At 36.3% G+C, this 13,564-nt stretch overlaps 1 protein-coding gene across 1 annotated transcript in view; it reads right to left on the reverse strand.

Moving 5' to 3' along the window:
- Nucleotides 1-4,015: 4,015 nt before the first annotated feature.
- Nucleotides 4,016-13,564, reverse strand: part of zcchc7 (zinc finger, CCHC domain containing 7) — a 61,578-nt gene continuing 52,029 nt past the window's right edge. The window contains exons 7-9 of the mRNA XM_082163311.1: nt 7,843-7,938; nt 5,177-5,294; nt 4,016-5,093 (exon numbers count right to left, since the gene is read on the reverse strand). Of these exons, the coding sequence (XP_082019437.1) occupies nt 4,516-5,093; nt 5,177-5,294; nt 7,843-7,938 (792 nt within the window). The 3' untranslated portion in view covers nt 4,016-4,515. The remainder of the gene's footprint in view (nt 5,094-5,176; nt 5,295-7,842; nt 7,939-13,564) is intronic.

Here is a 13,564-nt window from a genome sequence, read left to right on the forward strand (position 1 = left end):
AAATCCTGTAAAAATATATAGCTAATTGTTAGTCAATATTAGTTAACTCATGTTTACAAATTAGACCTTATTGTAGAGTTGCCATATGTAATAGATTACTAAAACTGAAATGAAAGATATATAGAAATATTTAAAAAACTAAAACTAATAAAAATCACAAAACAAAAGTACTAAAACAAACTAAAATGAAACTTCAAAATATAAAAATATAAAAAGCAAAGCTAATTTTAAACTATGCTTAAATACAATAGTATATAATACTAAAATAACATTGCTCCAGAAATATTTGAGCATGCAATTACATTTTCAGTTCAAACCAAAACGTCTTTTTAAAAAAAAAATCAGACTCTGTCACGGTTTCCATAAACTTGGCCATTCTCAGCACTGAGTGACATTTTCTGGCAAGCAATCAGCACATATGCAGGGACCATAAAAAGTACTGTAAAAACCTATGAACATCTATTTTAACCACAAACTTTTCCCATTTTTCATTATGTTTTGACTTTCATGGGTTTAAAGCTAAATTTATAGACATATTTATGTGTTTTTTATAGCATGTGTGCATTGTATATATATAGCTTTTATGAAGCCCCAGTTGGGCTGCACTGAGAACTGGAACTGATAATGAAAAAGACATGTCACACACAGCTGAAATGGACCACAGTAGTGGAGCAAACATTCAGATCTGCAGGCAAATTTAGTTTTAAGAGGAAACTAGAAATCACAATCTTACAAACAAGACCTAAATAAAGATTTTACAGGCAAACACTGTCCTTGAAATGAAAATGACCTTGAGTATGATTCAATAATTACACTTAAGTGGATGACTGTGATTGTTTTGAGAGCTGTATGTTGAGTACGAGTGTTGTGACACATTACTGGGAATGTGTTGTGGCCAACTATGCCAGTAAGCGGCCTGATTAATAATTTCTAAGGAATTAGTCAGTGAAAATCAGTGTGAGTGACTCAGTTTCAATAGTGACTGCATGTTTCTTCACTCACTCACTCACTCTGTACTGTATCTCTCTTACACATCTCAGCCAAGCCCTGGGGGACCCTTGAGTTGACATTCAGTCTGCAAATCTTTAGAAAAAAATGGGATTTTTTTTCTGCATGTGGGCTGGATTGCCGTGTTTGGTGTTGGATTTATATTTGGCTTAAGTAATCATCTCTCCTGTTTTACTGTTGAAAACTTTTCAGGCAATAAAAGCTTGATGGCACACACTTTCACATAAACATCCACACACACAGAGACAGTTCTGCAGAGCAGAAAAACATTTGACAGAACAATTGAACAAATCTGTACTCCTCTGGAGCTCAAATATTGTTCTTAACAAAAGCACAACCCGTAAATGCGAAAGGAGGAATTATATAGAGAATAAAAAGGAATGTGAGATCTTAAAAAGTGAAAAATAGGGAAAGGGAAGGAAATGGCAATGGTTTAACCACTTAACCAGCTGTTTTCTGCCTGTCATTACTTCAAAGCTGAACAGCCCTAAACACAACACCTGGAGCTCAAGAAGATAATCACGGGAAAGAGGAGAAAGGTGGAGCGCATATTTTTGTCTGAAAGTGAGAATTTAGTTGAACAGACAGATTTTTAATATGAGATTGCAGGTAATCACAGCCGCGCTGATACTCAGATCAACAACATGATTGCAAGTTCAATAAACAAGAAGCTCATATTGAGGAGCTTAACATTGAAGGCACAATATTGCCAGTTACTTATCTGTTTTGATCCGACAACGAAAACTGTTCCAAATGACGCAAAAGCAGAATCCACCATTGAGAATATCTGAGCAAAAGTTCAAAGTTGCATTCCTGAATGAATCAGCGTTATTGAATGAATAGGTGGAGTGAATGATTCAGTTACTCGCTCACTCACTTGTCACCACCAACTGGCATACAGTTATTTGGAAAGTAAAAATAGGCAAGCACAAAACGGGTATATTTTATTTTATGAAATAAAATTGCAGAAATAATGGCTGCTTTTAAAACGGATTTCAAAACACTCCCACATCTGCCATTGATTGATAAAACAGATAGTCCCGCCCCCAAACTCATCTAATTGGTTAAGGATGCTAAAATAAATGTTTTGATGGCCCCACAGCATACAGTATGTTTATACTTTTTACAAAATCAACCAATCTGTGTCTTAGTTTTCTTTTGCATACTAAAATAGGATAGCTTAAAATGACACTTTCCCTTAAAAAACCTGGATATTCATTAAAGGTGCAATAGGTGATTCTCTACAGAAATTTGTTTTGTTATGCTGGTTGAAAGTCTCCTCATATCCTGATAGCAATCACTATGTTAAGTGGTCTAAATGTTTGTTTGTTTTTTATAAATACAGTACTGTGCAAAAGTCTTACAGTTTACATTTACAAACTTTGGGTCTCATTCATGAAACACGAGCAGAACGATTTTTTGTGTAAATCGTGTGTAAAGTGGTTCTGGCGTAAATTTTCGGATTCATTAAAATGTTCGTATTTTCCAAATGTTAGTTGGTACGAAAGAAATCTACACCTAAATAGTGCGTTTAAACATCCGAACGTTTTGCTCATTAATAAAGCTGCATTTTAATTCACCTTAATGGGGTTTATTTGACGGGTTACATGTCGAACCATTTTCTTTTCACTTCTGGGACTGTTCGATTAACAGATGAAACTCCATTAACTGCATCTGTAATATGCTGCCAAGCTTCCTTTTTTTTAGGACCTGATACGCCACTTTGTACGCTTGAAAATAAAATGTGGCGTTTTGAATGAACTTCTGATAATAAAACTTAAATTTTGGCGTCTGAGAAATTTCTCTTTTTCATTCGCTTTTGAGAAGTCATGTTGAAATCCTTCGTTTGGTGTCATAATATGATGCCCATATATAGTTGTCAGTCGGATTTAATGGGCGGGATTTATGGTAATTGAGAATGAGCGTGCACGCGCGTCGCATTTACGACTGATTGGAATTCATTAACACACACACACACATTTCACTATCATATCTGACGTTTACGAAGTATTTGTGAATCAGGAGAAGAGTTTTCTGGAAGGTCTCTTTATGCGCAAATCACTCACATATTTACTCGTATATTTACGAATGTTTCATGAATGAGACCCATTCTTTTTGCCATTAATTGTAATAATCCAGTGAGATTTGTGTATGCACAAGGAGTCAGACAACAGCCAGGATGATCTGATCTCACCATCATCAAGTCCGTCTGTGATTACATGAAGAAACTGAGACAGACTAAATCCAGAAGAACTGCGGGAACGTCTCCAAGATGCTTGAAGAAACCTTCCTGCAAAGCTACAGTACTGTGAAAAGTACTGGCACTTGTGTTAAATGCTAAAAAGTGATAATGCTTTCAAAAATAAAATCACAAATTGAATTTATTTATGATTTAACTTCTATTAACTAATTCAAATCAATATATGGTGTAATGACCGTTTGCATTTAAAAGGGCTTTTGTCCAGGTACACTTGCGCATCGTTTTTCAGGTAGCTTTGCAGGAAGGTTTCTTCAAGCACATTAACATGCCTAAGACTTTTGCACAGTACTGTATATATCGTTTGTGGAAGGCGTAGGACCATAAAATATTCGTTCAATCATTGCGTTCGGTACGAATGAAATGAAAGCATGAGTTCCCTGTCAGTCAACGTGTGTTTGCATACCACTGCACAGCTTGTTCACGCAGACATCATACATCATCAACGCGTTCACGTGCGCTGTGTAGACAGAGAGAGAATGGCAGGCAAATAGTTATTTATGTTTGTTAGTACTGTTACTGTACTGTAAAGTTTTCTCACCGGTGAATGACACATGATGTAATCCAATGTTGTCTCTGGTCTTCTCTTCTGGTCTGTGTGCGTTCATGTGTTTTGGAGGAGGCGTGGCTTTGGACGGCGATTTGCAGGATCGTAATGCTTACAATGCTAGCAGGCTAAAATTAGCATTTCCCAGATAACCTGTCGCACCTTTAAAATAGACGTTAATACAAAAGATCTCAAACAGGATATCAAAACAAACAGACTTTAATTTAATCATGGTGTTACAGAACTCAGCATGTACATAAAATAAGAGAACTCGTCATGTAGAAGCAGGACACCTGTCACTAAAAAAACTGATGTTTGCTAAGCCTATCGAAACTAAGCACTTTTTGTGTAATGCAGCCAAGCAATTAATAGTTCTTTTACAATTCTGTGAAAGTGAAACGCACCAAACACTGACACAGTGAATTTGCAATTTCAATATTCATTTGTTTTCACTATTAATTTAACCTCTAAAATAAGATGTGATCAATTTAACATTCACAATATTCAACAGCACATTAATTGTATTTGGGCAAGAGGGGCTTATTTGCATTGATTCGTTTTCCAAGAACAATCCTAAAAAAGTTCTAATACTGTACATGAAAACGTGGATGGAAGAAGACGGTCCAAAACCAACTAGCCAACCTGAAAAAGCCAGTATTGGTGATAGAATCATCTGAAGTCATATTCACATGCTCTGGCATTTTCAGGAACGTTTTTTACCCTTTCTTTGTTTAATTTGAAAAAGGTTTTCATCAGATGGATACACGGAAGAATCGTTTGCTGCTTTTTTTTGTCTCTTTTTCAATTTCCTCTCCTTCTTTTTCGTTGTTGTTTCCGTTTTCTTTTTATTGTTCTTTTCTATTCCAAAGGCCTTTTTCAGCTTCATATTGGCTTTCTGGGGAGACTGAAAAAACCCTGTCCAGTGAGGGCCCTTTTTGCCACCTCTAGGAAAGTCTTCATCTTCATCTATAACTATAACTGAAGATTTTTTCTTTTTCTTCTTTTTGTCTTCCTTCTGGCTTTGTTGTTGTGGTATAAACTTGCCTTTGCCGTGGCTCCCTGGTGTTTGTGAGTTCTGCTTGACGCTCAAGTGTTGGTGCGCTTGTTGATGATGTTTGGGGGTGTGTGCGATGCGTCTCTTCGGTGTGTGCTGGTTGTTTGTGTGAGTGTTGTGTGGGTACGGAGACTGTTTGTGGCTGGTTTTTTGTTTCTTCCTGGGCGGTTGAGGGGTAGATGTAAAACCGCCTCCATCAGTGGACATCAATCCGGCATCCTGAAGATCTGTAAGAGAAACGCATGTCCTTATATCTGATCAGTTTGAGCAGTGTCTATCAATTCAACTTATCTGAAAGTTTCCAACAAACCTCTGGCCTTCTTTTTTAGTCTGTGCTCCCGGCAATTGGTGTCCTTTGTTGTGTCATAATAAGTAATCATGGGCAGGGTGGGATACGTCCCGTTATACATTCTCCTCTGAGAGCATTCCTGCAGAAAACACACTCTTTAAAACCTCATATTATTTTGTATTACTTAATTTTTTTTCCATTTGATTATATTTTAAAATTTAATTTATTCCTGTGATGGCAAAGCTGAATTTTCAGCATCAATTCTCCAGTTTTCAGAGTCACATGATCCTTCAGAAATCATTCCAATATGCTGATTTGATGCTTAAAATATATTTTTTTTATTATCAATGTTAAAAATGGTTATGCTGCTTAATATTTTTGTGGAAGCTAATAATTTTTTTTTAGGATCCTTTGATGATCAATGTTCAAAAGAACAGTATTGATGTTTTGTAACAATGTAAAAGTCTTTACTTTCACTTGATCAATTTAATGCACTCTTGCTAAATAAATGTAGGCTATATCTTTATGGCTATATCTTTATATCTCAAACTTTTGAACGGTAGTGAATACAGTGTGTGCATAAGAATTATGCAAGTCAATATATCATATATTTTCCAAGCACATTTTACCAATTCCAAACCACATCAATCTTAATAACTACTTTCTAGTTTTGTATATAATCATTTATAAGTTACATATAATTATTAACAAGGGCTGGAGGTGGAAAAACGCCTTATATATTAAAATGTGCATTGTTATTAAGCAGGTTTTCCTTTACAGGATGCAGTTCTGGAAAACGGTGGCACTGGAGACTAAAGGGTTCCTGATGGTTTCACACCTAATTCTTTACCTTAATTCTTAGTCTTTTACAATTAATATCTTTTCTTCTCAACCTGTTTTTTGGGTGATGCTGCTGCCCCAATAAACATTTATTGTCCTTTGGTCATGGCTTAGTTTTGCAATTTCTATTATTAAGATTGATGTGGTTTGGAATTATTCAAATGTGCTTAGGAAAAAAAAGATCAGAATATCAACTTTTATAATAATCACACACTGTATACTTTAGTTTTAATATTGTTAGCAGAGCATTAGCATGTTGAATATGAAGATAACATAATGCCAAAAAGATTTGTACACACAGAGTAAGAATTTTAAAAAATCAGCAGTGTTTTGTAAATCACATATTTGGAAAATGTGTCGATTGGTTTAAGCATGACAAACAGAGCAGTGTGAAATGATGAGGGGCCAGCACAAGTGTCAAGCAGGGGTTTTCATTTAGTTTGTGTGTGGAAATCAGGGCTGTACTGTCCCAGTCGATTAGTCGATTAATTGGTCGATACGTTCTGGTTCGACCAAAATTCTGATTGGTCGATTTTTTGCCGCGTTCATTTCATCAGTTTTGCCGCGCTGAGGCGCGCTCATTTCATCAGATGGAAAGCACTAACTGCTAATGGGGGTGTTTTCAGAGTACCCTTGTTTCACTGTAACAGTCTGTCTTCAGAACACCCCCCTTGTTTTCACCTTTTTTGGATTAGCCCAACCCAAGAGAGAGCGATAACTATAGAAGGTTTGATGCTGAATATTATTTATTTAATTGTGAGAGCGTTTAATAGTCAGTCCTCTTCTAACATGTCAACAACAAAGAAATCGACAGTGTGGCAGCATTTTGTTAAAATTGATAACAGGAAAAAGGTCGAATGCAAAGTTTGCAAGCAACAGTTTCCACAGCTCGACGACAAACATGAAATATCATCTAAAAGTGGTAAGCTCACTTGTCTGTGTTAGCTTGCCCTGTCTGTTTTGAGTAGGCTATATGAACATCAGAATTTGCATATTTCAATGTTTTAGTGTTATAACCTAACTTTTTTATTTGGAGCCTAATGCGCAATTGCGCTGTGCTGTTGGTTGTGTTAGTTTTGAGCCTAGGATGCTTTATTTTTCAGTTATGCACTTTATTTCGTTTCTGCTCTTGATCTGGTTTGTTTAAAAAATATTCTTTTTTTTATTAAAGTGGACATGCCTTTTGTGTTTATTAAGAGTAAAAGCTTTAAGTTAATAGTCTATTCGTGTCTCAGCTGCGAAGCTGAGCTCATGTTCAGCCTCGCTCGGTGCGAGGACATGCACGGTGAAATGATAGTGTCTGACAGTTATAACTTATTATTATAACATATGACAAAAATAATTGTCTAAATTATGTTGCATATTCCTCAACAGTTCTTGTGATGATATCACTAGTTGACAACATAGTACTATTTTCGGAAATCATAAGCTATGATATTGCGCAGGTGCACGTGATGCAACGCTGTCAGAGCCGACAGACTCGAGTGTCAGACTCATTTCAGTGCAAAATAATTCGGTCAAAAACGATTTAATATACTGCAAATAGCCTACTAGTTTTTTATGTTTATTTATAATTCATTTAGGCGGACAACAAGGCTACCAAGTACTGCGCACAGTGCGCAGCTAATCAATTTAACGTTTTTTTTTTCTACCGTCATTTTTAGTCGAAAATTTCAGGACTTCAGTCGATCAAGATTTTCTTTGGTTGAGTACAGCCCTAGTGGAAATGTTGTTTTTAAGTTTTACTTAGGGGTTGTTGTGGTTGTTATCCATTGCAGAAAGCAAAAGTGACATCACAACATCAGCACACCCATGTGATGGCCCACGGATGAAGCCAGTCCACTTACATGCCCAAAGTGTCCTCTCTTAGAGCAGTTATAACAGTAGGCAGGTTTCTTGCAGGCCTCTGGATCACTGGACTTGTTGAGAGGTCCCAAAGTGGTCTACAGAGAAACAAACAGAGCAAAGGGAGAATGATTTCCAAATTACCAAAATAATGACACTGCCGAAATCTTTAAAAGAGAGTTTGACCACCTTGACTGACAAAGTGCACCAAAGTACTCTCTTGTATTTACAGTCTGTCAAAAGAAAAACAGTGAAGCATTTCCTTCATTCACACTCAGTATTGTACCATTTCAAATAGTGGTTCTCTACCTTCTTGACTCCAACGCCGCCCATTTTCCACAACAATATCTCCTCTATTTATTTTTTCAAAACAATTTTGCCTTATTTATATTTTCTCACAATTTCAAGCTTGGCATTACTAGAAAAATCTATATTCATTATAAAAAAGTAATTCACATTATATTTGATTAATTTACTTGACTTTTCCTGGTCTAGAAATCACACTTTTATAGGCTTCATCGTATATCCGGTGGGAACCCTGGTTCTTCAAAGAAAAATGAAAAACTGTTTTTGTTGTTGTTGTTTTAGCTTATTTTGCAATTAAACATTTTAAATAATTTTAAGTCATCTTGAGGCCCTCGTGAAAGTTTGCCGAGACCCCCTGGTTGAGAACCACTGATGTAAAGGGATAATTAACAGAAAAGTGGACATTCTGTCATTATTAATCATTCTCCTGTGTTGCAAAACCATATCTGCTTTTTTCCCAACAATGAACGAGTCAAACGGACAATTTTGCTAATACACATTATAGGTCACTTTTGTCCATTTTTGACAGTCCCTGGTCACTTCATGCTTTCATAGTGTGGAAAAGAGCAGCTCTGACATTCTGCGAATGTCTTGTAGCAGGCTACTATGCTCAGAATAACAAACCCTTTGTAACAAAAGCATCTACTGTGTGACAAGCTAACAAGCAGTCAGGTTAAGAAACCTCCAATTAGGGTGACATGAATTTGGGCACAACCACTACCAGAACACTCACTAAACACACACAAGAATACAACACGCTCATGTCAAGTGTGTGAATGCACCTCGGCCTCTCAGCTGTGCCCTTTGTGAGCGTGTGTATGTCAGCGGTAGCCGACTACCTGCGTTATATTACTCTACTTCACTCAATTCCTTTCACTCGGTTCTGTTATTATAAACCTCACTTACATTTCCCATCTCGCTAGAGAATGATGACCCCCATTCACTCTCTCTTTCTCCCATCATCCACTCTGTCTCCTCCTCCCACTTTTTCTCACAGACATTCATATAATCTGTATATTTTCCTTTTCTTTGAGGTGATATAAGGGAGTGATTACCGAGGGTATCAACAAATCCCAGTAATGCGCTGGTGATAAGGCCGCCTTTGGAGTGTGTGTATGTGTGTGTGTTTCTCCATCTGGTCCCGGGGAGCCCAAAGGCGTTTCACGCTCCATCGCCCTCCGTAAATACAGCACGATAAAGAGGGTAAGCTGACTGGTGCGAGCATGTTTGTGTGCGTGTGTGTGCGTCGTGCCCGAAAACTACACACATATTGTCTTTTAATGTCTCCTCAAGGGGGCGTCGAGACATACACACACTCATATACACGCATTTTCAATAAGCCAGGACACACGCGGTCCCACTACGTCATATTTTAAACATATCTTCCTCCGTTCCACACACTCTCTCTCTTCCTTTCTGTCCGTTTTCCGCTTGAGTGGTTAAAGGGTGGAGGGGTGAATGCTATTAGAACCGTTGGTCATTATCAGCTCAGCGCTGGAGACTGCTCCATCTCCATCACAAAGACACCACCGGTTACCCCCCCAGACACCCACCCTTCTCTCTCTCCGTCGCTCACTCACTCACTCACTCTCTCTAACCCCCCAAACTCACGGCACGGTTTGCCTTCCACTGGCCTTTATTAGGTATATTTGCTAATCAAGCATCACTATTGCTCATACATAGAGTTTTGGTCAAACCCTTTACTCTAAGTATTATACTTCAGTGTAACTCGTCCTATACTGTATGTGCTATGGACATAAATGACACCACAGTTCATTTGGCTTATTGAGGAGAGATATGCTGTTACTTTTCCAAGCGATGGATTGCCTGGTGGATGTGAGAAATGGGTGAGAACTTTGAAGGTGGAATCAATGAGAAACTTAGAGCCTTCTTTTGACCTGGGCCACTAAACATCCACCCAGAACACCCTAGAAACCACCAACTTACGATGGGAATCGAAATTTATTGGTTTTAATTTTTAATTACCATTATTTGGATACTTGCGTTTTTCTTTTTGAAAAATTTTACCCTGAGGAGAACACCACCAAAAAAACTCTGAATGTAGACTACATATACAGTTCAAAAGTTTGAGGTCAGTATGATTTATTTATTTTTTGTAAAAAAAAATTATACTTTTATGCAGATGATTGTTAAATTGATGAAAAGTGACAGTAAAAACATTTATAATGCTACAAAATGTTTCTATTTAAAATATACAGTTCTTTTTAACCTTCTACCGAACAAAATATATTAAAACATTTTTTTTTTTTTTGGTTTATGCTATTTTAAAGTGAAAAATATATCATGGTTTTCACAAAAATATTAAGCAGCATAATGGTTTTCAACATTGACAATGTTAAGAAATGTCTCTTGAGCACCAAATCAGCATACTAGAATGATTTCTAAAGGATCATGAAGATCACAGGAATAAATTACACTTCAAAATATATTGAAATAGAAAACAGTTTTAATATATTTAATAAATTGTAATTAAATTTTTATTTTATTTTATTAAATGGGTGAGCATAAGACATTTCTTTAAAAAATATTTCTGAAATATTATATAAATATTACCAACCCCAAACTTTTGAACAGTAGTGTATCTATTTTCTACTTGCTCCCATATGAACAACCACTCAATAATTAGAAATAGATAATAATTCGATTTAAATGTTAGAAGTCTTAAGCACACATAACAGTTCACAGTTCTTTACATTTTTGAGTTAAGCATCAGCATGGCAAAATCAAAGACTTGTGGAGTCAGGATCAACACCAGCTGAGTCAGTGAATGAGTCGCTAGACGGGTTCAAACAGATCTCTCATCAGATCCAACATCTTTATAACTGATTCATTAAAAAAGAATCATCTCATACAAGTCATTTGTTCACAAACTGGACTGTACTGGTTTGTTTGTTGTCACGTGCAAACAGTGAGGACAACTCAAAAGAAACGTATATTTCTTTTGAGTTTTTGGATTATTTTGGGGTTTCTCTCTTTTTTCCCCGTAGACTTTGGAAAATTCATTTTAACCAGTTTTCCACATTCCTGCTTTTAAACTTCCCTTTCTCCACCAGTGTTTCTTATGCTCCTTCTTACTCATTACCTTCTAATCTTTAGGTTGTTCTTTCATCTCTTTGTCCTTCAACCTCTTTCTCTCTCAGTTCATCTATACTGTACCTTCACTATCCATCTATTTTTCTTTCTCTAAATTTTTTCATTCTTGCTGATATCTCATGCAAATTGGTGTTTAGGAAGACTCTCCCCACCGTCACACCTACGCTGTGCCCCCCTCCCCTGACCTTGAGCTTCTGTTATCACACTCGTGCTCGAATGTGCCGGAAAAGGGAGGAAGACTGACAGGGGAAAGAAAAAAGAAAAAACGCCAGGGCGACCCCTCCTTCATCCGATTCTCTGTGCATAAGAGCTGCTCTGTGGCACTATTAATTACCTCTCTTTAGTGTGTGTGTATCACCTCTATCTGAAAGGATTATCGGGGCAGAGGGTGGCCTCTGATATGTTTGTGTTTCAGGGCCAAGAGTCACAGAGCATATTCTCACAGACACACACACACACACACACACACGACCTTGTGCAAAACTGAATTCATAGACCCAAATATCTATACCACATTTTCCAGTTAAAAAAAAAGAAAAAAAGAAACATTAACCTAAGTCTTGACATAAAATGTAGCATTTTTCCCCCCACATGAAAGAGCATTTTTTTCCACCCATAGATTTTTGGTTTATGCTATTTTAAAGTGAATCTTGTTTGTAGCTTCAAAATATATCTTACAACATCCCTCACTACTACTGTACTATTTGGTGAGTTAACATTAAATTTCAAGCAGTGACAAGTTGCATCCTACAGTGTATGCTATATTTCATTTGTAAACAGTATGCAGCTTTTATGACTTTATATTTACTGAAAAACTATACTGTAAAAATGTTTGTCAAATAAAAAAAAATGCTACAGTAAAAAAAGTTTAATTGGTTACCTGACCATATAAGATGAAAAATTGTTTACCATCACATTATATGTAATCTTATTGTATTTATTGCAAGTACCATATTATCATATAACGTACGGTGAAAAACTGTATTAAAAAAATCCCTATGTGACACACATTATTTAAATGGTTTTGTTTCTTATACTTGTTATCGATTATAAACATTAGGGTGTTACAATTTCTGTTTACATTTAGTTTATATTTATAGAATTATTTTAGTCTTGTGTGTGTTAGTCATGGTGTTTTGGTCATTGTGTGACCCATAACACCATGAACCAACATCATGTGGCTTTCTATTGTGCCATCAGTATTATTTTGGTGGTTATTAGCGCATTTTGAGGTAAAAGGCAGATTTTGAAATATACGGTTATAAATTGTAAATTTACATTGTATTTTTTTATGGTAAATGTCTGACAACCAATGTTGTTGTGTTTTTTTTTTTTTCAGTGTGCATGGAATATTTGCACTTGTCAATTTGCTAGAAGATTTCTAGTGAAAGCAATGAAAAATGGAGAAAAAACCATTATCACAATGAAAATTAGAACAGAAAATACACAAAGTTTTAAGATGTAAAAAAAAAAATGATTTTATGTAATTTATCTGGTTAACATGTTCTCCTTTTGTGTATAAGCCTAATTAAATTCGATTTAAGTGATTATTTTGGTCAAGGAAGAGCATTTAATGCTATATAAATTCATGTTCTGACTTTGATTGTTTGATTTGTTTACACTGTTTCTGGGTTAATTGAACAGCCTTTATTTTAGGCTACGTCTACATTACTCCAGATACATTTGAAAACGGTGTTGTTTCAAAATGCTCTCCGTCCACACTAGTGTTTTCCAAAAGTTTCTCGTCCACACTGAAATGTCGAAAAATGCTAAATTCACCTCGAATTTGCGTATGCGTAAAACCTCATAAACGCTCACTGAGAAGATACAGACAGAACAAGTCATAATATCAGGCAATGAGTTATCAGGCAATTCTTCTGGCAGGATCATTTTATTTAGCAAAATATCTCACCATTCACTGATGCGCCCAGGATGCACTCACTCACCATTATATGTCTGGTCTAAAACGCAAGTGCTGTCCTGCAGCAAAACATGAGAGCAGTTTGAGAGTAAATTTTTCTGCCACCTTTGCAGGACTGTGATATGAAGAGTGTGCAAAGTAGCATATCTTTAGCAACTGTGTGAAAGTGAATAGCACATGGCGGTATAAACATACATACAGTGAGGAAAATAAGTATTTGAACACCCTGCTATTTTGCAAGTTCTCCCACTTGGAAATCATGGAAGGGTCTGAAATTGTCATCGTAGGTGCATGTCCACTGTGAGAGACATAATCTAAAAAAAAAAATCCAGAAATCACAATATATGATTTTTTTACTATTTATTTGTATGATACAGCTGCAA

The sequence above is a fragment of the Leuciscus leuciscus genome, assembly GCF_965113295.1.
Source record: "Leuciscus leuciscus genome assembly, chromosome: 3".
In the NCBI taxonomy this organism is placed as follows: Eukaryota; Metazoa; Chordata; class Actinopteri; order Cypriniformes; family Leuciscidae; genus Leuciscus; species Leuciscus leuciscus.